Source organism: Pristiophorus japonicus, chromosome 3 (assembly GCF_044704955.1).
Source record: "Pristiophorus japonicus isolate sPriJap1 chromosome 3, sPriJap1.hap1, whole genome shotgun sequence".
In the NCBI taxonomy this organism is placed as follows: Eukaryota; Metazoa; Chordata; class Chondrichthyes; family Pristiophoridae; genus Pristiophorus; species Pristiophorus japonicus.
The window spans coordinates 227,428,886-227,452,832 of NC_091979.1; the positions used below are offsets into that span (position 1 = coordinate 227,428,886).

The 23,947-nt window shown below is 48.0% G+C and overlaps 2 protein-coding genes across 5 annotated transcripts in view; both read left to right on the top strand.

Moving 5' to 3' along the window:
- Nucleotides 1-7,814, top strand: part of aldh18a1 (aldehyde dehydrogenase 18 family, member A1) — a 66,478-nt gene extending 58,664 nt beyond the window's left edge. For all 3 annotated transcript variants that reach the window (XM_070876349.1, XM_070876348.1, XM_070876350.1), the window contains exons 16-18: nt 37-223; nt 1,141-1,236; nt 3,977-7,814. In XM_070876349.1, coding sequence (XP_070732450.1) covers nt 37-223; nt 1,141-1,236; nt 3,977-4,152 — 459 coding nt within the window. In that variant the 3' untranslated portion in view covers nt 4,153-7,814. The remainder of the gene's footprint in view (nt 1-36; nt 224-1,140; nt 1,237-3,976) is intronic.
- Nucleotides 7,815-15,007: 7,193 nt separating this feature from the next.
- pcgf6 (polycomb group ring finger 6) overlaps nt 15,008-23,947 on the top strand; it is a 66,393-nt gene continuing 57,453 nt past the window's right edge. For both annotated transcript variants that reach the window (XM_070874930.1, XM_070874929.1), the window contains exons 1-3: nt 15,008-15,188; nt 21,108-21,207; nt 21,916-22,012. In XM_070874930.1, the coding sequence (XP_070731031.1) occupies nt 15,045-15,188; nt 21,108-21,207; nt 21,916-22,012 (341 nt within the window). In that variant the 5' untranslated portion in view covers nt 15,008-15,044. The remainder of the gene's footprint in view (nt 15,189-21,107; nt 21,208-21,915; nt 22,013-23,947) is intronic.

A 23,947-nucleotide genomic window follows, 5' to 3' on the forward strand; every position in this document is an offset into this window, starting at 1 on the left:
TATGTTCTTATGAATGGCGATGCTTGGTATTTTCAGGTGAAAATCCACGCTGGACCCAGGTTTGCATCGTACCTGACATTCAGCCCCTCGGAAGTGAAGTCGCTCCGCACAGAGTATGGAGATCTGGAGTGCTGCATTGAGGTTGTTGACAGTGTACAGGATGCAATCGGACACATTCACAAATATGGCAGCTCCCACACCGAAGTCATTGTTACAGAGAACGGTAGGTGTCGTCACTTCGTTTTGATATTGCTTTATTCCTCGTGCCCAACACGAAACCAGAAAAAGGCAAATACTGTGGATGCTAGAATTCTGAAATATAAACAGAAAGTGCTGGAAACACGCAGAAAGTCAGGCAGCATCTGAAACTCTGTTTCCCTCTCCACAGATGCTGCCTGACCTGCTGAGTATTTCCAGCATTTTCTATTTAGTAAACTAGCAAACACTGGAAACCTGAAACACAAACCGAGAATGCTAAGGCACGCAGCACGTCACTGGGCTTCCATGAGAAGAACTGAAAAACGAACAAGCACTTTAATAGAATCAGAACCAAGTAGAGGCAGCGATTTTAAAAAGCACGAGAGGGAGTAAGTATGGAATGCTCTGTCACCTGCCCCAAAGAAAAGCAGAAGTTGGGGTGACTGAGGTGCAGGGATGAAGCGAGGGCCAGAAACCCTGTAAATCACATGTGACATTACACCAGGAGAAGCCGATAAGCCGACCGACAGTTCAAGGAGGAAAGCAGGCCCAACACCTAGGGTGCAGACTCCTCCATTCCAACAACGGGGGTCTCCCTCGTCTCCACTTCACCCAGGCATCAACCCAACAGTCCCATCCGCATTGCCAACACCCCCACTCGGAACACACAGCAGGCTGCATTACTCAAATCAATGTTTAACACCAGGTGGCTCATGTGTGCATCAAACTCTCCGCATTCCAAGTGGGTTTCCTGTGTTTAATAGTAAAGTATTCACTTGTACGTAGCGCTGAATTGCATTCAAAGAATGAGGAAGAAATGCAGTTAGTAATGAAACATTTCCAGGCCCTAGCAGTGCTTGGTCTGGATTTGGACAAGCTTACATTGTTATCCTGACATTGAGCTGAGCTAAACTAGTGATTGAAAACTTATTCTGTTTTTAGAGGAGACAGCTGAATACTTCATGCAGCATGTTGACAGTGCCTGTGTCTTCTGGAATGCGAGCTCCCGGTTCTCCGATGGGTACCGGTTTGGACTTGGTAAGTTGTACACAGAGAATATGTAGATTTATGTTCGGAACTTCAGGCTGTACGAGGATGTAAAGGTTCATCCTAAGTTGGTTTCACTCTCTCCTGTGAGTCAGCAAGTTGTGGGTTCAAGCCCCAATCCGGGACCCGAGCACATAATCTGGACTGATGTTCCAGACCAATACTGAGTGTGCTGCATAGCCTACCTTTTAAAGCAAGGCCCCGTGTTCCCATTCCAGTGGTTAGGTGAATGGTAAAGACCCACGAGAAGGGAGTTCTCCAGAGCATCCCTCTTCCCAACTAGACCAAAAGTAGGTCATTTATCTCACCGCTGTTTATGGGATCTTATTGTGTACAAAATCACTGCTGTATTTTCCCACATAACGGTAACTGCCGTATTTTCCCACATAACGGTAACTGCACAATGGTGTTTGTGGTATGTGAAGTTTTGGGATGCTTGAGAGGTGTCCTGTGTAAATGCAAATCTTTCTTTCTGACATCCACACTTTGATACTTGAGCTGCTCACAGCAACATCCCACAATCAGTGTGGTTTTTTTGTGGCGTTGAGGGAGGAATGTTGACCAGGACTCCAGGAGAATTCCTTGCACTACTTCTATGGTATCCCTCCCTCAAACCCAAGAATAGATTGTGCTTCCTCAGCCTGTCTTCACAGCTCAGTGGCTAATATACCTGGAACCACCGATGCTGCCCTTGCCTGACTCGTTGCACTGCTTCAGCATCTCCATGTTGTGGGTCTGGGCACAGTGCCCTGGTGTTGGCATCATTTCATGGGGTTCTTTATTAAATTCATTCTTGGGATGTCACTGGCAAGGACAGAATTTATTGCCCATTCCTAGTTGCCTTGACTGAGTGGTTTGCTGGGCCACTTCAGAGTTGGTGTGAGACTGGAGTCACGTGTAGGCCCAGACCGGGTAAGGACGGCAGGTTTCCTTTCCTAAAGGACATCAATGAACTGGTTGGGTTTTTACGACAATCTGACAGCTTCATGGTCACTTTTACTGACACCAGATTTTTATTCCAGATTTTTTTTTAAACTGAACTCCAATTCTAAAAACGGCATGTGGTGGGATTTGAACTCTCATTCTCTGGATTATTAGTCCAGTAACAGAACCACTACATCACCTGTTATGTATAGAAGAACTCCACGAGGCTGAGTACTGTGAACTAAACTTGGTGTAACCTTAGTCTTCTTTATTACAACTCCAGAGTGCCTAAACAACATGGCAGCTAACCTTTTATACAGGCCCTGCACGTGAGTGCAGGTGACCATTAGGACTCCAACAATCGCGCCGTCTGGTGGCAAGTATTACATAGTTACATACATAACATCACCGATCCCTAACGTGACATTTTAAGGTGCTTTTGCATTCAGAATGCACTCGTCTGCAAACTGCCTGCCTGATATCATCTGGGGTACGATTGTACCTGGGTCCAAAGAGTGGGTGTGAGAGGCAGCACAGCATGCCGTCCTCCTAATCTGGTAAACTATAAAGGGGAGAGCTTCGGTCAGGAGTGGCTGCACCCTCTCTCTCTCTCTCTCTCTCTGTGCTTCTCTCTCTCGCGCTCTCTCTCACTGCTTCTCTCTCTCTCTCTCTCCTCTGTGCTTCTCTCTCTCGCGCTCTCTCTCACTGCTTCTCTCTCTCCCTCCCTCTCTCTCGCTCAGTGCTTCTCTCCCTGTATCTCTGTCTCTCTCTCTGTCTTTCTCTCTCTCTCTCTGTCTTTCTCTCTCTCTCTGTGTCTTTCTCTCTCCCTCTGTGCTTCTCTCTCTCTCAGTGCTTCTCTCTGTGTTTCTCTTTCCCTCTCTCAGTGCTTCTCTCTCTCTGTGCCTCTCTCTCTCTCTCAGTGCTTCTCTCTCAGTGTTTCTCTTTCCCTCTCTCAGTGCTTCTCTCTCTCTGTGCCTCTCTCTCTCTCTCAGTGCTTCTCTCTCAGTGTTTCTCTTTCCCTCTCTCAGTGCTTCTCTCTCTCTGTGCCTCTCTCTCTCTCTCTCTCTGTGCTTCTCTCCCTCTCTCAGTGCTTCTCTCTCTCTCTCTCTCTGTGCTTCTCTCCCTCTCTCAGTGCTTCTCTCTCTCTCTCTCTGTGCTTCTCTCTCTCTCTCTCAGTACTTCTCTCTCTCTCTCTCTCTTTTTCTCAGTGCTCCTGCACCAGTGTAAGAGCCTGTAGTTGCTTGTGTAACTGGCACCATGCACAGAAAATACATTTGGACAACTGCTACATCAATCCTTGTTCTCCGACTCATCCTATTGAATGACTAGTGTGTTGTTTTTTAATCAGTCAATATTTATACAGGAACCTTGGAAAATGAGTGTCCTTCAGTAATATTTTCAGTGTACAAAAATGTAATCACTGGACTATAAAGAGAAGGCCTAGATATCCTCTCTCTGCCAATCTTCTCTTCTGAAGGAGTTGCCTCCTTGCTGGGTTCTACCTCCAGTTTCTGAGCACCCTCTGGTACCTGCTCCTTCCTCCTGAGTGAGCCTGAGCTGTGCACGTCCTAGTTACTTGACCATGAGGGCCATCACAGTTGAGTGCCCCGCACGCACTTTGAGCAGGGGACCCTGGGTAGCGATCAGGAAGCCAGTTGAAGGCTCCTGCTGAGTCCAGCTTGGTACAGGCCTGCAGTGTATGGCACAGTTGTACACTGCCTGAGCCATTGGGAGCTGCATTTTCGTAACGCTAAGCGGGAAGACATAAATCTCGAGTGCAAAGCTGCATTATTTTTTTCTATTTCAGGTGCGGAGGTCGGAATCAGTACCGCGCGTATCCACGCCCGTGGGCCGGTGGGACTGGAGGGGCTGCTGACCACCAAGTGGCTGCTCCGCGGGGAGGGGCAGGCGGTGTGTGACTTTGCAGAGCAAGGCACCATGAGCTACATCCATGAAAACCTACCTGTACCCCACAGAATATAAACCCTTTCACCGAGGAGGTATCACTTACTGTAAGCAGAGTCGTGAGTAGCTCAATCACATCCCTCTCATGTTCCCAACAATGTTCTGTGACCGTCACTCATTGTCTTCTGGCTACAGTTTCTTCCTATCACAGATGTACAGATGGAACTCTGGGTGCCTGCGTATCAGGTGTGGGGGAGTCTCCAAGCACCACACTTTGTTGGTTTTCTTGAGACCCATCTCACTCCCCTCCCCCTGACTCTGAATACTCCAGCCTGCTGCTTGTCATATTGTTTACCTGCTGAGCTATCTTCTCTTTGAAGGGACAAGTGAATTGGTTATTGTGCAATATAATGATATCCAGGACAAGGTTCATCCAACAATCAGTCCACGTGTGAAAAGCCAGAGAATTACAGCTTCAACAAAAGCATCAAGGCAGGAATCAAAGAGTAAATACCAAATAGCACCCATCAGATGGATCACTACAGTGGCACTCCTTCCGAAGCCATCGTGAACTGGCTCCACATATCGCACTGATGTGAATAAATTGCTTCCCTTATTCAGCCTGTGGTAACGGTGCTTGCCATCAGTGGGTCTGTCGTATCATCTGAACTAGGCTTTCTCCCACTTTGGTGAACAGCGTGACCTCGTGAACCCTGGAGAGATCACAAAAGGAAGCCACATGTCTCCAACCTGGCAGCAAGAGACTGAGAGCTTGTGGTTAGATGGGCACAGGTCCGACCCTGCTCCAGGGAGGGGGCTGAAAGCTCTGGTGGTACTGTGTTAGAGAGAAATTTATTATGTTGCAACCAAAATATAAATACTATTAACTCTGACTGGGCTACTTTCCAGGTCAGCAGAACCCGAGCAGACTGAAGTCAGGCCCACCTGGGTCGACCTGACCACAATGCTCAGTATAGAGCAAACCATCATTCATTTTAGGTGGCCTATACTGAGACCGAGGACTGAATAAACAGTGCAGGAGGCTACGGGTGATTGAGGTATCAATAATGACGTGGACTGATTTGGCAGGAGAAGGCAGTAAGCCTGGGCTTGGGAGACAATCCAAAAAATGTGGAAAAGATCATCATACACACAAGCTTTCTGACATAAATTGGAGAAGAAGGTGTTCCAGCCATGTACTCGCAGGATGCTGAGCAGGATCTCCCTGACACAGGGCAGGGGCGAATCAAATTCATGGTTCCATTCCTCACACTGTCACAGGGCGGGGGCGAATCAAATTCATGGTTCCATTCTTCACACTGACACAGGGCGGGGGCGAATCAAATTCATGGTTCCATGTCTCACACTGGGCAGATGCTGACGGGATTCATAGACATGAAGTTGGAGTGTAAGGCAGACCGAAGTCCTGTATCAGAGGGATAGAAAGTAAATAGTCTGCCAGTGTCGGTGAGGGCAGAAAGCTGTGCTTAATTCAGGTGTAACTCAGAAGCTGATGTACCTGGAAAAAGCAGTTTGGAAAGTCTCCAGCAGGTGGGGGTACTCTGCAACTTATGGCCCGATTCCCCTAAATCTGGGACAAGTGCATTAAACCCTTAAGCTCAGGAAGTTATTCAGCCATTCATTGTGGAGGGAGCGGGATATCCCAGTTATTAGAGGCAGAGAGAAAGAACAAAGTACAAATAAATATCTCGCTAGATTTGCTGCATTAGTCATACAATGGGAAGAGACCTCAGCATATCCAGGGTATTGAAGGGGTGAGTGGACACAGTTAAATATCCAGAGTATTGAAGGGGTGAGTGGACACAGTTAAATATTCAGAGTATTGAAGGGGTGAGTGGACACAGTTAAATATCCAGGGTATTGAAGGGGTGAGTGGACACAGTTAAATATCCAGGGTATTGAAGGGGTGAGTGGACACAGTTAAATATCCAGGGTATTGAAGGGGTGAGTGGACACAGTTAAATATCCAGAGTATTGAAGGGGTGAGTGGACACAGTTAAATATTCAGGGTATTGAAGGGGTGAGTGGACATCGTTAAATATCCAGGGTATTGAAGGGGTGAGTGGACACAGTTAAATATCCAGAGTATTGAAGGGGTGAGTGGACACAGTTAAATATCCAGAGTATTGAAGGGGTGAGTGGACACAATTAAATATCCAGGGTATTGAAGGGGTGAGTGGACACAGTTAAATATCCAGGGTATTGAAGGGGTGAGTGGACACAGTTAAATATCCAGAGTATTGAAGGGGTGAGTGGACACAGTTAAATATCCAGGGTATTGAAGGGGTGAGTGGACACAGTTAAATATCCAGGGTATTGAAGGGGTGAGTGGACACAGTTAAATATCCAGGGTATTGAAGGGGTGAGTGGACACAGTTAAATATCCAGGGTATTGAAGGGGTGAGTGGACACAGTTAAATATCCAGGGTATTGAAGGGGTGAGTGGACACAGTTAAATATCCAGGGTATTGAAGGGGTGAGTGGACACAATTAAATATCCAGGGTATTGAAGGGGTGAGTGGACACAATTAAATATCCAGAGTATTGAAGGGGTGAGTGGACACAGTTAAATATTCAGGGTATTGAAGGGGTGAGTGGACACAGTTAAATATCCAGAGTATTGAAGGGGTGAGTGGACACACTTAAATATCCAGGGTATTGAAGGGGTGAGTGGACACAGTTAAATATCCAGGGTATTGAAGGGGTGAGTGGACACAATTAAATATCCAGGGTATTGAAGGGGTGAGTGGACACAGTTAAATATCCAGGGTATTGAAGGGGTGAGTGGACACAGTTAAATATCCAGGGTATTGAAGGGGTGAGTGGACACAGTTAAATATCCAGAGTATTGAAGGGGTGAGTGGACACAGTTAAATATCCAGGGTATTGAAGGGGTGAGTGGACACAGTTAAATATCCAGGGTATTGAAGGGGTGAGTGGACATCGTTAAATATCCAGGGTATTGAAGCAGAGAGAGGACACACAGTTAAATGTGGCTCCAGAAGGACACAACCTCGTCCTACACAACCCACAACTGTTCCAAACATGGAAGAATTTACTCTGGTAACAGGGGACTTACTTGTGCAACAGGCACTGTGATGCACAAATCCATCTGTGAGAGTGCAGGAAACAGGATGAGTATTTCTATCTCGCCCACTGGCTCTCCCATTCAGAAGCAGCAGACCATCAGCCTGATTTTGTGACGGTTTCCCAAAGACACAACTCCACAGCATCCAAAGGGAAAATCTCTTTCGTACTCACGCATTTCAATACAGACCCAGCAGTCAAGTCTCTCGGGACATTGTGGTAAGGAGTTGTTTACCGAATCTTGTAGGATTGATGTGATGTATGGGACATCAGACTTGAGTTTCTGATGTCAATGGTGGAATATTTTTCATTTTGTGAAGCTGGGTTTGAATTTCTCCATTGACCTGAGTTTGCATCAGTACATGGCACCAAGTGTACCTCGTCTATCCGAGCTTCAAGAAGCTTCCCATCAACTGGAACCAACTTTCCCCAGATCATTTAACCAGCCAACTGCCCCTCAGCAGTGTCTGGGTGGCCTGTTCTGCACCCTCCGGATGGTCATGGACTGACTTTAGGTGATTACTGTTATGGCTCTGTGTGTTTTAGACATGGTGGCATTTCCACTCTGTCTAGATTGTGGAAACAAATGGTTTTAAAATATTTTGTATATGTTACAGAATAAACTTTTTGATAAATGTGGATCAGCTGTACGTGTTAAATTACACAACTCTGCTTTTTGATAGTCCAGTATCTGCAGTTGTCAGGATTGACACTAAAGGCTTGCAATGGGCCCCCAAATAAATAAAGTGGTTCATGGTCGTTGGACTACAAAAACAACTTGCATTTATATAGCGATTTAACATAGTGATATGTCTCAAGGTGCTTCCAGGAGCGTAATCAGACAAAAATTGACACCAAGCTACATAAGCAGATAAAACATATAAAGTTCTGACTGGGTTGGATAGACTGGATGTGGGGAGAATGTTTCCCCTGGCTGGGAAGTCTAGAACAAGGGGTCACAGTCTCAGGATACGGGGTAGGAAATTTAGGACCAAAATTTTTTCTCTGAGGGTGGTGAACCTGTGGAATTCTTTACCACAGAAGCTGTGGAGGCCAAGTCACGGAATATATTTAAGAGGGAGACAGATAGATTTCTAGAAACAAAAGGCATCAAGGGGTATAAGGAAAAAGCGGGAAGGTGTTGAGATAGAGGATCAGCCATGATCATATTGAATGGCAGTGCAGACTCGAAGGGCCGAATGGCCTACTACTCCTATTTTCTATGCTTCTATGTTTATTAGGACAGATGAACAAACGCTTGATTAAAGAGGTAGGTTCTAAGGAGCGTCTTAAAAGAGTGGGAGATACTGAGAGGTTTAGGGAGGGAATTCCAGAGCTTAGGGCCCAGGCAGCTGAAGGCACGGCCGCCAATGGTGGAGCAAAGGAAGGGGAGTCAATACGTCAAAGGCCAGAAAGGGAGGAGCGCAGAGATCTCGGAGGGTTGTAGGGCTGTTATTGTTAGGAGCCATGAAGAGTTCTTCAATGGCCCTATACAGCTGTTAATGAAGCTCTGCCTCCTAACCAGGATCTACTGTCCTACTTGATAGTGCTCCTTTGGCTGTTCTGATAACAGCTTTCGTTTCCTTTAGTGTATTTGATACCTATCTCTGTTCTCTCTGATCAGATAAGGTAAAGGTAAAGCTAAGCAAGAGTAGTCCCACCCAGCTGGACAATGGAAGAGAGGCGTTGGAGCAGGATCGTATGGTCGACACGCTCAAAGGCTACAGAGCGGTTGAGGGGGACAAAGGGAAAATGACCCACAGGCACAGAAGATGTCGCTCGTGACATTATTTGGGGCCATTTCGGTGCTGCGGGAGGAGTGGGAGTGTGATTATGGTGTCATATGTAACCCTGAATTGAGCTTTTGACCACATATTTGCAGCATAACTAAGACCGCCTATTTCCACCTCCGTAACATCGCCTGTCTCCGCCCCTTGCCTCAGCTCATCCGCTGCTGAAGCCCTCATCCATGCCTTTGTTACCTCTAGATTTGACTATTCCAATGCACTCCTGACTGGCACATTCTACAGGGCACGAGACTCCCTCAGCTTTAGGCGGAGCTTCTTCAAGGCAAACGAGCCAAAGGTGGGCAGCGGAAACGTTACAAGGTCACCCTCAAAGCCTCCCTGGTAAAGTGCGACATCACCACTGACATCTGGGAGTCCTTGGCCGAAGACCGCCCTAGGTGGAGAATGTGCATCCGGGAGGGCGTTGAGCTCTTCGAATCTCAACGCCGAGAGCGTGAAGAGGTCAAGCACAGGCAGTGGAAGGAGCAAGTGGCAAATCAGTCCCACCCACCCCTTCCCTCAGCGAATGTCTGTCCCACCTGTGACAGAGTCAGTGGCTCTCGTATTGGACTGTTCAGCCACCAAAGAACTCACTTCAGGAGTGGAAGCAAGTCTTCCTCGATTCCGAGGGACTGCCTATGATGATGATGACGACCCTACATAAACTAGAGGTGAGCCAAAACTCGGCTGCCCATGTCCTAACTCGCACCAAGTCCTGCTCGCCCATCACTCCTGTGCCCACTGACCTATATTGGCTCCAGGTTAAGCAACGCCTCGATTTCAAAATTTTCATCCTAGTTTTCAAATGCCTCAATGGCCTCACCCCTCTCTATCTCTGTAATCTCCTCCAGCCTCACAACCCCGAGATGTCTGTGCTCCTCGAATTCTGCCCTCTTGAGCAACCCTGATTATAATCACTCAACCATTGGTGGCCATGCCACATGTTGTCTTCGCCCCAAGCTCTGGAACTCCCTGCCTAAACCGCTCCGCCTCTCTACCTCTGTTTCTTCTTTTAAGACGCTCCTTAAAACCACCTTTTATCATAGAAATTTACAGCATGGAAGGAGGCCATTCCGACCTATCATGTCCGAATCCGGCCAACCAAGAACTATCCAGCCTAATCCCACTTTCCAGCTCTTGGTCTATAGCCCTGTAGGTTATGCCATTTTAAGTGCACATCCAAGTATTTTTCAAATGTGGTGGGGCTTTCTGCCTCTACCACTCTTTCAGGCAGTGAGTTCCAGACTCACCAATCAATCATCATAGACAGTCCCTCGGGATCGAGGAAGACTTGCTTCCACTCTTAACATGAGATCTTAGGTGGCTGAACAGTCCAATACCTGTCACAGGTGGGACAGATAGTCGTTGAGGGAAAGGGTGGGCAGGGAGCCTGGTTTGCCGCACGCTCCTTCCACTGCCTGCGCTTGATGTCTGCATGCTCTCGGCGACGATACTCGAGGAGCTCAGCGCCCTCCCGAATGTACTTCCTCCACTTAGGGCGGTCTATGGCCAAGGACTCCCAGGTGTCAGTGGGGATGTCGCATTTTATCAGGGAGGCTTTGAGGGTGTCCTTGTAACGTTCCCATTGGTTCTATAATTTAGCTCCACTCCAGCGGGGAGCTTATTAACTGTGAGGTGGAGCATGGCAGCAAGGAAGATTAAGAGGGTTGGGGCGATGACACAGCCCTGCTTGAACCTGGTCCGGACATGAATTAGATTTGTCATGGTTCCGTTGGTAAGGATCACGGCCTGCATGTCGTCGTGGAGCAGGCGGTGTATAATGACGTACTTTTGGGGGCATCCGAAACGGAGGAGGACGCTCCATAGACCCTCGCGGTTGACAGGGTCAAAGGCCTTAGTAAGGTCGAAGAAGGCCATGTATAAAAGGGCTGGTGCTGTTCTCTGCATTTTTCCTGCAGCTGTCGTGTTGCAAAAATCATGTCCATTGTGCCCCGGAGGGGACGAAATCCGCACTGTGACTCCGGGAGGAGCTCCTCGGACACGGGGAGAAGACGATTGAGGAGGACTCTAGCGACAACTTTCCCGGTGGTTGATAGCAGGGAGATTCCTCTGTAGCTGCCGCAGTCGGACTTGTCCCCTTTTTTTAAAGATGCTCATGATCATTGCATCTCTGAGCTCTCCCGACATGCTCTCCTCCCTCCAGATGAGAGGGATGAGGTTGTGTATTCGCGCCAGTAGTGCCTCTCCACCATACTTCAGTGCCTCAGCAGGGATTCCATCCGCTCCCATAGCCTTGTTGTTTTTAAGCTGTCTTATGGCCTTTTCTCTCTCATGCAGTGTTGGGGTCTTACTGAGGTGGTGGTGGGTAGCATGCAGCAGAATGGAGTCGAGAACACTCAAGTCAAAGGCAGAGTCTCGGTTGAGGAGATCTTCGAAGTGTTCATTCCAGCGGGCCCTGACTGCCTCGGTGTCCTTGATGAGTGTTTCCCTGTTCTTGGCCAGGAGTGGGGTGGGGCCTTGGGAGTTTGGTCCGTATGTGGCCTTGACTGCGGTGAAAAATCCTTGCATATCATGGCTGTCGGCCAGCTGCTGTGTCTCCTGTGCTTTCTCCATCCACCATCTGTTCTTTAGATCCCGGGTTTTTTGTTGGACCTCAGTCTTTAACCGTCTGTAATGCTGCTTTGGTGCTCCAAAGTTGGGTTGCTGTTTAAGGTTCAGAAATGCCCTGTGCTCGCAGTCTATTCGCTCTTGAATCTCCTGATCATTCTCATGAAACCAAACCTGGTGTTTCCTGGTTGAGTGACCGAGCGTCTCCTTATGGAGGCCTGGAGGGCAGACCAAGCACTGTGCGCATTCTGTGTCTCGGGGTCATCAAGGCACACCAGGTTAGCTGTGAGGCGCAGACTGTAAAGGGCTCTCTTAGCTGGGTTTTTAAGTGCCCCGGCATTGACTTTTTTGCGACACTGCTTCTGCTGCCCCCTCCGCTTTGGGGCTATGTTGATGTCAATGATGGATCTGATTAGGCGATGGTCCGTCCAGCAGTCATCAGCGCCTGTCATTGCGCGGGTGATGTGCACATCCCTGCGATCCCTGGCTCAGACGATGACATAGTCGAGCAGGTGCCAGTGCTTAGAACGAGGGTGTTGCCTCGATGCCTTGTATTTGTCTCTCTGGCGGGACAAGGTGTTGGTGATGACAAGTTCATGCTCTAGACACTTTGTCAGGAGTAGGGTACTGCTTTCCCTACCCCCTCTCTGCCTCCCCAGAGGTCTGTGTCCCTGCCGTTGAAGTCAGTTTGTCGCCCGCGGGGACGCAGGTCAGGGATTTTTCGAAGTTGGAGTAAAAACCCTCTTTGGCCTCATTTGTTGCATCGAGTGTTGGGGCATAAGCACTGATGACTGTGGTGCACTGGTTCTGGTATAGGGTGAGTCAAAGCGACATGAGCCACAGGGGGAGTCTTTGAGGCGGCAGACCAGCTCTGTTTTGCTGGTGAAGCCGACTCCGTGGAGGCAGCGTTCTGCCTCTGGTTTCGCTTTCCAGAAGAAGGTGTAACCTCCACCTTGTTCCTTGAGCTGGCCTTCTCCTGCTCGTCGGGTCTCGCTTAGGGCTGCGACGTCGATATCAAAGCGTCTAAGTTCCCAGGCAATTATGGTGGTGCGGCGTTCCGGTCTGTCGCTGTTGGGGTTGCCCATGAGGGTCCTGACATTCCAGGTCCCGAACTTCATGTTAGAGGAGTGGAAGATGCCTGTGCGTGATTTCTTTTAACATGGGGTGATCGTTGCACGCCGGCTACCACACGGGCTTAGCTGAGCGAGGTCTTGGTCCAGTGGCAAGGGGGTCCAGGACGACTGGAGACCAGGCACTGCTGTATGGGCCTAATTGCTTACAGCGAGGTGTTGACCGCAGGCTCGGTGCTGGATAGCGCCCTTGGTGGTAGGTGGTCTTGGGGGCAGACATTGGGGGAGCCTGCGGTGCACTGGGCTTCAGAATGGGGGGGCAGGGGGGTCACAGCCATTGTACTCACTACGTGCTTGAGGAGGAGAGGAGGCAGGCCATCAGTGGGGAAGGACAGGTCCAGGAGGAGGAGATGGAGGCCCGATAGCCAGATCCAGTCGCCACAGGAGGTCCAGCCGGGAGGCCCAGGTCGCGTAGAGTCGCCACAGGAGGTCCAGCCGGGAGTCGCTGATGTGCGGTGTGGCGGAAGGCCTGAGGTAGGCCCAAACTTTTGGGATTCGTGGGGTTGAGGTTAGGGTGGGGATTTGTCTTTAAGACCCCCTGTTGGGGTCTATTAGGACTAGGAATGCAGCTTGGGGAAGTTTAGACAGTGGGAGAGGGAGGTTGAGAGCCGAGGAGCTGTTTAGCAGGGGAGCTGCCTAGGAAGCTGCTCTCCTGACGTCCATCTTAACACCCTGCTGCTGGTCCCAGACTCACCATCCTCTGGGTAAAAACATTTTCCCTCAAATCTCCTCTAACTTCCCCCTAATTACTTTAAATCTATGCCCCCTTATTGTTAACCCCTCTGCCAAGGGAAACACGTCCTTCCTATCCACTCTATCCAAGGCCCTCATAATTTTATACACCTCAATCAGGTCTCCCCTCAGACTCCTATGTTCCAAGAAAAACAGACCCAGCATCTCCAATCTTTCCTCATAGACAAAATTTTCCAGTCTAGGCAACATTCTTGTAAATCTCCTCTGCACTTTTTCCCATGCAATCACATCGTTCCTGTAATGTGACCAGAACTGCACATAGTACTCCAGCTACGGCCTAACCAGTGTTTTATACAGTTCAAGCATTACTTCCCTGCTCTAATATTCTATTCCTCGTCTAATAAAGGCAAGCATTCCGTATGCCTTTTTAACCACCTTATCTACCTGGCCTGCTATCTTCAGGCCAGGTAGATAAGGTGGACATGCACTCCAAGGTCCCTTTGTTTCACTACACTTCAGTGTCATACCATTTACTGTGTATTCCCTTGCCTTGTTAGACCTCACACTTGACCGGATTGAATTCTATTTGCCACTGTTCTCCCCACCTGACCAGTACATTGATATCTTCCTGCAGTCCACAGCTTTCTTCTTCATTATCAACCACATGTTAGTGTCATCTGCAAACTTCTTAATCATACCTCAACATTTAAGTCCAAGTTATTGATATATAACCACGAAAATCAAGGGACTGAACCCCGTGAAACCCCACTGGATACAGCCTTCCAGGTCATAAAAACACACATCAACCATTACCCTTTGTTTCCTGCCTCTGAGCCAGTTTTGGATCCAACTTGTCACTTTGCCCTGGATCCCATGGGCTTTTACTTTTGTGACCAGTCTGCCATGTGGTCCCTTATCAAACGCTTTGCTAAAATCCATATACACTACATCGACGCACTGCCTTCATCGACCCTCCTGGTTACCTCCTCGAAAAATTCAATCAAGTTAGTCAAACACCACCTTCCCTTAACAAATCCATGCTGACTGTCCTCTGACCAAGCTTTTGGTCACCTACCCTAATTTCTCCTTTTGTAGCTCGATATTAAATTTTTTGTCCTTTAATACTCCTGTGAAGCGCCTTGGGACTTTTCCCTACGTTAAAGGCATTATATAAATACAAGTTATTGGATTGGTTTGGTTTGGGGGGGGGCAGGAGTACAGCCGGATCTGGCTTTACAGCAGCCGTGCAGTTGGCTCTGGCCCAGAGCTGTGCCTGGGTCCAGTGGGCTGGGGCGGCAAGGGTGCTACAGGATTCAGCATTAAACCAACATTCTGCCCCTGCTAACTCCTGTCGTGTGCACAGTGCACCAGCAGGAGGCGCTGCTGTCGCGAGGACTACCGGGAGTTGTAGTCCGCCGGCTATGCATGAACTCCAGTTCCCGGCAGGCCGGGGGCACGCGCCTGCGCAGTGCTGCCCCACGGGCTGCCGGGAGCTGTGGTCGGCAGGCCCCGCGAAAACTCGAGTTCCCAGCAGGCCGGGGGCGCGCGCAGGTGCAGTGCTGAGCCCGGGCGTTGCCGGGAGTTGCAGTCCACGAGCTCCGCGAGAACTCCAGTTCCCGGCAGGTCGGGGCGCGCGCAGGCGCAGTACGGGCGGACGGCCCCTGGTGCCGGCGCGGCGGGAGTGATGGCCGGGGCCGGTCAGATGGAGCTGGGCGGACTCATAGGGCCGGGCAGCCGCAGCAGCTCGGCCGGGGACAGTGAGGCGGAGTCCTGGCAGGACGAGGAGGAGGACGACGAATCCTCGGAGGGAGCAGCGGGACAAGCTGAGGTAAAGTGAGGCAGAATCACAGCACACAGGGCGGCCCTTCGGCCCGTCCGGCCCTTGCCGGCTCAGTAAGAGCGCACCCGCCCTTTCCCCGCACATTGTTGTCCTTCAGGTACTTCTCCAACTCCCGGCTGAAAGCCACGATTGAGTCTGCCTCCACCACCCTCTCAGGCAGCGCAGCATTCCACATCCTAACCACTCACTGCGTAAAAAAGTTTTTCCTCATGTCGCCTTTGGTTATTCTGCCATCACCTTAAATTTGTGAGCTCTGGTTCTGGACCCTTCTGCCAAAGGGAACAGTTTCTCTCTATCTACTCTGTCCAGACCCCTCCTGATTTTGAACACCTCTCAAATCTCCTCTCAACCTTCTCTGCTCTAAGGTGAACAACCCCAGCTTCTCCAGTCTGTCCACATAACTCCCTGGAACCAATCTTGTAAATCTTTTCTGCACCCTCGCTAAGGCCTCCACATCCTTCCCTAAATGAGGTGCCCAGAATTGGACACACTACTTCAGTTGAGGATAAACCAGTGTTTTATACAGGTTCATCATAACTTCCACGCTTTTGTACTCTGTCTCTATTTATGAAGCCTAGGATCCCATATGCTTTTTTAACCGCTTTCTCCACCTGCCCTGCCACCTTCAACGATTTGTGTTCATATACCCTTAAATCTCTCTGTTCATGCATCCCCTTTAGGATTGTACCCTTTAGTTTACATAGAAACATAGAAACATAGAAAATAGGTGCAGGAGTAGGCCATTCGGCCCTTCTAGCCTGCACCGCCATTCAATGAGTTCATGGCTGAACATGAAACTTCAGTACCCCATTCCTGCTTTCTCGCCATACCCCTTGATCCCCCTAGTAGTAAGGACCTCATCTAACTCCTTTTTGAATATATTTAGTGAATTGGCCTCAACAACTTTCTGTGGTAGAGAATTCCACAGGTTCACCACTCTCTGGGTGAAGAAGTTCCTCCGCATCTCGGTCCTAAATGGCTTACCCCTTATCCTTAGACTGTGACCTCTGGTTCTGGACTTCGCCAACATTGGGAACATTCTTCCTGCATCTAACCTGTCTAACCCCGTCAGAATTTTAAATGTTTCTATGAGGTCCCCTCTCATTCTTCTGAACTCCAGTGAATACAAGCCCAGTTGATCCAGTCTTTCTTGATAGGTCAGTCCCGCCATCCCGGGAATCAGTCTGGTGAACCTTCGTTGCACTCCCTCAATAGCAAGAATGTCCTTCCTCAGGTTAGGAGACCAAAACTGTACACAATACTCCAGGTGTGGCCTCACCAATGCCCTGTACAACTGTAGCAACACCTCCCTGCCCCTGTACTCAAATCCCCTTGCTATGAAGGCCAACATGCCATTTGCTTTCTTAACCGCCTGCTGCACCTGCATGCCAACCTTCAATGACTGATGTACCATGACACCCAGGTCTCTTTGCACCTCCCCTTTTCCTAATCTGTCACCATTCAGATAATAGTCTGTCTCTCTGTTTTTACCACCAAAGTGGATAACCTCACATTTATCCACATTATACTTCATCTGCCATGCATTTGCCCACTCACCTAACCTATCCAAGTCGCTCTGCAGCCTCACAGCATCCTCCTCGCAGCTCACACTGCCACCCAACTTAGTGTCATCCGCAAATTTGGAGATACTACATTTAATCCCCTCATCTAAATCATTAATGTACAGTGTAAACAGCTGGGGCCCCAGCACAGAACCTTGCGGTACCCCACTAGTCACTGCCTGCCATTCTGAAAAGTACCCATTTACTCCTACTCTTTGCTTCCTGTCTGACAACCAGTTCTCAATCCATGTCAGTACACTACCCCCAATCCCATGTGCTCTAACTTTGCACATCAATCTCTTGTGTGGGACCTTGTCGAACGCCTTCTGAAAGTCCAAATATACCACATCAACTGGTTCTCCCTTATCCACTCTACTGGAAACATCCACTCTACTGGAAACATATTGTGTCGTCTCGTTCTTCCTGCCAAAATGTATCACATGGCACTTTTCTGGGTTAAATTTCATCTGCCACGTGTCCGCCCATTTCACCAGCCTGTCTGTCTGTCTTGAAGTCTATCACAATCCTCCTCACTTCATTATGCTTCCAAGTTTTGTGTCATTCACAAATTTTGAAATTGTGCTCTGTAGGTCCAAGTCATTAATATACATCAAGAAAAGCAGTGGTCTTGGTACCGACCCCTGGGAAACACCACTGTGTACCTTCCTCCGGTCTGAAAAACAATCGTTCACCACTACTCTGTTTCCTGTCGCTTAGCCAATTTTGTATCCACGCTGCCACTGTCCCTTTTATTCCATTGGCTTCAACATTGTTGGTAAGCCTATTATGTGGCACTTTATCAAATGCCTTTTGGAAATCCATGCACATGTCAACTGTATTGCCATCAACTTTCTCTGTTGCCTCATCAAAAAACTCAATAAAATTGGTTAATCATCATCATAGGCAGTCCCTTGGAATCGAGGAAGACTTGCTTCCACTCCCTAAATGAGTTCTTTGATGGCCGAGCTTGCAGCCAACACTTCGCCGTAGGCAATTAGGCTTATAGAGCTGTGCCTCGTCTCCAGTTGTCTTGGACCCCCTTGCCACTGGATCAAGACCTTGTTCACCTAAGCCCGTGTAGTTGGCGGTGTGCAGCGGCCACCCCATGTTAAAAGAACTCACGCACAGGCATCTTCCACTTCGTCAGTATGAAGTTCGGGACCTGGAACGTCAGGACCGTAATGGACAATCCCAACAGCAACAGGCCGGATCGCCGCACCGTGATAGTTGCCCGGGAACTCAGACGTTTTGACATTGACATCGACGCCCTAAGCGAGACCCGGCGGGCAAGGGAAGGCCAGTTGAAGGAACATGATGGAGGTTACACCACCTTCTGGAAAGGGAATTGGTTAATAACGATTTGCCTTCAACAAATCTGTGCTGGCTTTCCTTAATTAATCCATGCTTGACCAAGTAACTGTTAATTTTGTCCCTGATTATTGTTTCTAAAAGCTTCCCCACTACTGAGGTTAAGTTAACTGGCCTGTAGTTGCTGTTTTTTTTTTGCACCCTTTTTTGAACAAGGGCGTGATATTTGCAATTCTCCAGTCCTCTGGCACCACCCCGTATCTAAGGAGGATTGGAATATTATGGCCATTACCACTGCGATTTTCATTTTTACTTCCCTCCGCATCCTAGGATGCATCCCATCCGGTCCTGGTGACTTATCTACTTTTAAGTACAATCAGCCTTTCTAATGCCTCTATCAATTTTTATCCCATCCAACATCTCAATTACCTCTTTTTCGCGATGACTTTGGCAGCATCTTCCTTGGTAAAGACAGATGCAAAGAACTCATTTAGGACCTCAGCCATGCCCTCTGCCTCCATGCGTGGGTTTCCATTTTGGTCCTTAATCGGCCCCATCCTTCTTACTACCTGTTTGCTATTTATATGCCTACAGAAGACTTTTGGATTCCCTTTTCTGTTAGCTGCCAATCTGTTCTCATACTCTCTCTCTGCCCTTTTATTTCCTTTTTCACTTCCCCTCTGAACTTTCTATATTCAATCTGGTTCTCACTTGTATTCTCAACCTGACATCTGTCATATGCCCCCTTTTTCTGCTTCATCTTACTCTCTATCCCTTTCATCATCCAGGGAGCTCTGGTTTTGGTTGCCTTACATTTCCCCTAGTGGGCATGTACCTCTACTGTACCCAAACCGTCTCCTTAAAGGCAGCCCATTGTTCGATTACAGTTTTGCCTGCCAATTTTTGATTCCAATTTCCAGAATCATTCTCAACCTGCTGAAATTGACTTTCCTCCAATTAAGTATTTTTGCTCTAGATTGCTCCCTCTGAAGTGCCTTGGGACTTTTCACTACGTTAAAGGCTCTATATAAATACAAGTTGTTGTTATGGTACTATGATCACTGTTCCCTAAATGTTCCCCTACTTGACCCACTTTATTCGTCAGAATCAAGCATTGCCTCCTCCCTCATTGGACTGGAAACATACTGATCGAGAAAGTTCTCCTGCACACACTTCAGAAATTCTTCCCCTTTTCTGCCCCTTACACTATTACTATCTCAGTCTATATTAGGATAGATGAAGTCCCCCATTATCACTACTCTATAGTTCTTGCACCTCTTACTCCTCTATATCTTTCCCATTAGTGGTAGCCTAGAGATACACCTAGTAGTGTAATGGCATCTCGATTGTTTCTTCGCTCTATCCAAATCGATTCTGTCCTTGACCCCTCCAGGCCATCCTCTCTCTCCAGCACTAACAGTCTCCTTAATCAATGCTGCCACCCCACCTCCTTTCTTTCCTTCCCTATCTTTCCTGAACACCTTACATCCAGGAATATTTAGTATCCAATCCTGTCCTTTTTTGAGCCAGGTCTCCATTATCCCCTGTTCATATTCCCATGTGGCTACTTGTCCCCGGCCTTATTTACCACATGTATCTAACCCATGCTGTACCTGCCCTGGGAGTGTTTGATGGGACAGTGTAGAGAGAGCTTTACTCTGTATCGAACCCGTGCTGTATCAGTAAATTTGAGAGAGAGGTGGGCGATGAAACCATTGATTGAGAGTATCAGAGGTATCATGGGATATGATATGGGCCTGACCTGATGATCTTTTTTCGTCCTGTATTTAAAAAAAAAGACTTGCCTTTATATAGCACCTTTCACGACCACCAAAAACGCTTTACAGCTAATGAGGTATTTTGTAGTGTAGTCACTGTTGTAATGTAGGAAACGCAGCAGGCAATTTGCGCACAGCAAGCTCACAGAAACCTCAATGTGATGATGACCTGTTTTTAGTGATATTGGTTAAGGGATAAATATTGGCCACGACACTGCCTTCGAAATAGTGCCATGGGATCTTTTACGTCCACCTGAGTGAGCAGACGTGTTTAACACGTCATCCAAAAGACGGCATGTGCGACAGTGTAGCACTCCCTCAGTACTGCACTGGGAGTGTCAGCCTGGATTTTGTGCTGAAGTCTCGAGTGGGACTTGAACCCCCAACCTTCTGACTCAGAGGCGAGTGTGCTATCCACTGAGCCACAGCTGACACACACATGGAATAATAGGAATTGTCTAAAGTTATCACACTAATTGCATCCTCCCATCAGTAGTGGTGCTGCAGTGCCTCCATTGGTGAGCGGGTGTAATGACAGAGTGACCAGTTTACATAGGTCATTTCCATTATAAATGTGGACTGGCTGCCTGAAAGTGTGGACAGACACAAGACTATAATATGGAACAATCACACTCTGAATATAATAGCAGACGAGTAGTGCTCCATATATTCTAGCACTGACTGGGAAAGTGATGAGGGGGTCACTGGGGACAGGGGAGTGCCTGGGGTCTCACCATCTGCAGAGGTGCAACCCCTTGGACCTGGAGGTGAGGCTCACACACACATCACGGTATCAATGCAGTTTCTGCCTTTCATATTGAGAAGTCCACAGTGGATCGAGGGGCGTGTCTGTAATTATGGCAGCAAGGCAGGTAAAATTGGAAATTTAATGAAACAAATCATTAAATAATTGGATGCCCCATCCAGGGACAATGAATTAAATATTTTGGAGTATTTTGACGCTGTAACAACATCAGCAAGACTTTGAGCGATTTGAACTGCTGGAGTGAGAGCAGGTTTAGCTCGAGCCAGTGTCGGACGGCTCTCTAACCCACAGCAAACCAGGAGTAACTATCTTGGTTCACACGCTGCAAATTAAATGCTTCAGACTGAGCTGGTATAGCCTCTGGCGCTGGACAAGTACTGCACCACAAGGCTTTTGCTAAGTAGCAGATGATCTGGGCAGTGGAATTTTAATTTCAGCAATAGCATTTACCAGGCTGTGAGGGAAGCACTGAGGGGATCTGTTTTCTTTACAGCAGAGTATTTGTCTGGCTGACGTGAATCCGTACATCCTGTGTCCCATCTGCGGAGGCTACTTTATTGATGCAACCACCATCACAGAATGCCTGCACACGTGTAAGTACAATTAGACTCAGAGTGTGCTGCTATGTGGAGGCCGTTTACCTTCACCTGTTAACCTGATATGGCCTGCTGTGATGGGAAAAGGGAAGCTCCTGCAGTTATGTTGCACCATTTTAAGTTTCAAATACATCCCAAAGCGCTTGAGATGGAATGAATTGTGTTGTGACTATTATATGGGTAATTATCCAGTGATTTTGCACACACCAAGATCACACACAGGAGCAGAAAGAGGCCATTCAGTCCCTCGAGTCTGCTCCGGCATTCAGTTCGATTTTGGCTGATCTGCACCTCAACTTAATTTACCCGCCTTTGCTCCATATCCTTTGATACCCTCACCCAAACAAAATATCTATCAATCTCAGTCTAGAAAGCTCCAATTGACCACCCCCCAGACATCCACAGCTTTTTTTTTTTGGGGGGGGGTGTTCCAGATCTCCACTACCCTTTGTGTGAAGAAGGGCTTCCTGATTTCACTGCTGAATGGCCAAGCTCCACTTTTAAGGTGATGTCCTCTTGTTTTGGATTCCCCACCAGAGGAAATAGTTTCTCCTATTTTACCCCGTATTTCGGGGTCACTGTCTGAGGAGCACTGAATTTTTCTCTCTCTGTATCTGTGTCGCTGGGACTTAGTATTTTGATTGTCAGTAAATTATTCAGTACAGACTATATTTCATTGCGAATTCCTCCCTTGTGTCTCTGCAGTCTGTAAGAGCTGTATCGTGAAACATTTCGACTACAGCAACCGCTGTCCAAAGTGCAACGTTATTGTCCATCAGACACAGCCGCTGTACAACATAAGGTGAGAAGGCGGGGGTGGGGGGGCTAGTCTGAATCGGGCAGCTTTTCAGGCTGATACAATTTACTTTAGTGCCGCTGGGTTCGGAAGGGGGTAATCAGCCAGTGTTCCTGTTCCTGATCACTATCCAGTGACTCCTGCTGTATGTGAATTCCGGGTGAGGACTGGATGATGCCACCTGCAGTCAAATAGCCTTACATCACTCACTGTCTTGATTCACACAGAAGGAGCTGTGGAACCCCAGCAGGAATCTGTCTCAAGGGTTGGGAAGAAGACAAAGTCCTGTGTCTGTGGACGAGTGTTGCTCTTCGCTCCCTTGCTGATATTGTTGGTGGCGGAGATGCAGAAACTGCTTCTAATGTGCATTACATCGGAGCAGGAGGAGGCTGTGTAGCCCCATTCTGCCCCTAGAGCCTGTTCCACCATTAAGTTTGATTACGGCTGATCTGTATCTTAACTCTCATCTACCCACCTTGATTACGTGACCCTTACCCAACAAAAATCTATCAATCTCAGTCTAGAAACTTCATTTGATAGACAACATCTTTTTGGGGGAGAGAGTTCCAGATTTCCACTGCCCTTTGTGTTTCCTGACATCACCCTGAACGGCCTAGCTCTAATTCTACCCCCAAATATTCTTTAATCATCATTCTTCAATTAGATCACCCCATAATCTTCTATATTCAAGGGAATACAAGCCTAGTCTATGGAACCTGTCCTCATAGTGTAAACCTTTGAGTCCCGGTATCATTCTGGTGACTCTATGCTGCTCCCCCTCCACGACCAATATATCCTTCCTGAGGTTCCTTTCCTAAAACTATTCTCCGTACTCCAGATGGGGTTTGACCGAGGCTCTGTACAACTGAAGCATCAGTTCCCATTTGAATTTAACTCTTCTTGAATTAAAGGCCAACATTCCACCAGCCTTTTTGATTACTTTTGTACCTGTGCACTAACGTTTAGTGATTTGTGCACATGGGCACCTAAATCCCTTCACACTTCCACAACTCCGAGTCTCTCTCCATTAAGTACTGTGTACAGTTTTGGTCTCCTTACCCAAGGACGGATATACTTGCCATAGAGGGAGTGCCATAAAGGTTCACCAGACTGATTCCTGGGATGGGGGGATTGTCCTATGACAAGAGATTGAGTAGACTAGGCCTATATTCTCTAGAGTTTAGAAGAATGAGAGGTGCTCTCATTGAAACGTATAAAATTCTGTGGGTTGGATAGGCTGGATGCGGGGAGGATGTTTCCACTGGCTGGAAAGTGTAGAACAAGGGGGTCACAGTCTCAGGATGCAGGTTGTAGGAAATTTAGGACTGAGATGAGGAGGCATTTTTTCACTGAGGGTGGTGAACCTGTGGAATTCTCTACCACAGAAGGCTGTGGAGGCCAAGTCACTGAATATATTTAAGAGGGAGAGAGATGGATTTCAAGAAACAAAAGGCATCAAGGGGTATGGGGGAAAAGCGGGAATATGATGTTGAGATAGAGGATCAGCCATGATCATATTGAATGGCGGTGCAGACTCGAAGGACTGAATGGCCTATTACTGCTATTTTCTATGTTTCTATACAGCATTCTTACAGGGCTTGACAGGGTAGATGCAGGGAGGATGTTTCCTCTGGCTGTGGAGTCAAGAACCAGGGGTCACAATCTCAGAATAAAGGGTCAGCCATTTAGGACTGAGATGAGGAGAAATTTCTTCACTCAGGGTGGTGAATCTTTAGAATTCTCTATCCCAGCGGTCTGTGGAGGCTCAGTCATTGAGTATATTCAAAACAGAGGTCGATGGATTTTTGGATATTAAGGGAATGAAGGGATATGGGGATAGTGCATGAAAATGGAGTTGAGGTAGATGATCAGCCTTGATCTTACTGAATGGCGGAGCAGGCTCAAGGGTCCGATTGGCCGACTCCTGCTCCTATTTCTTAT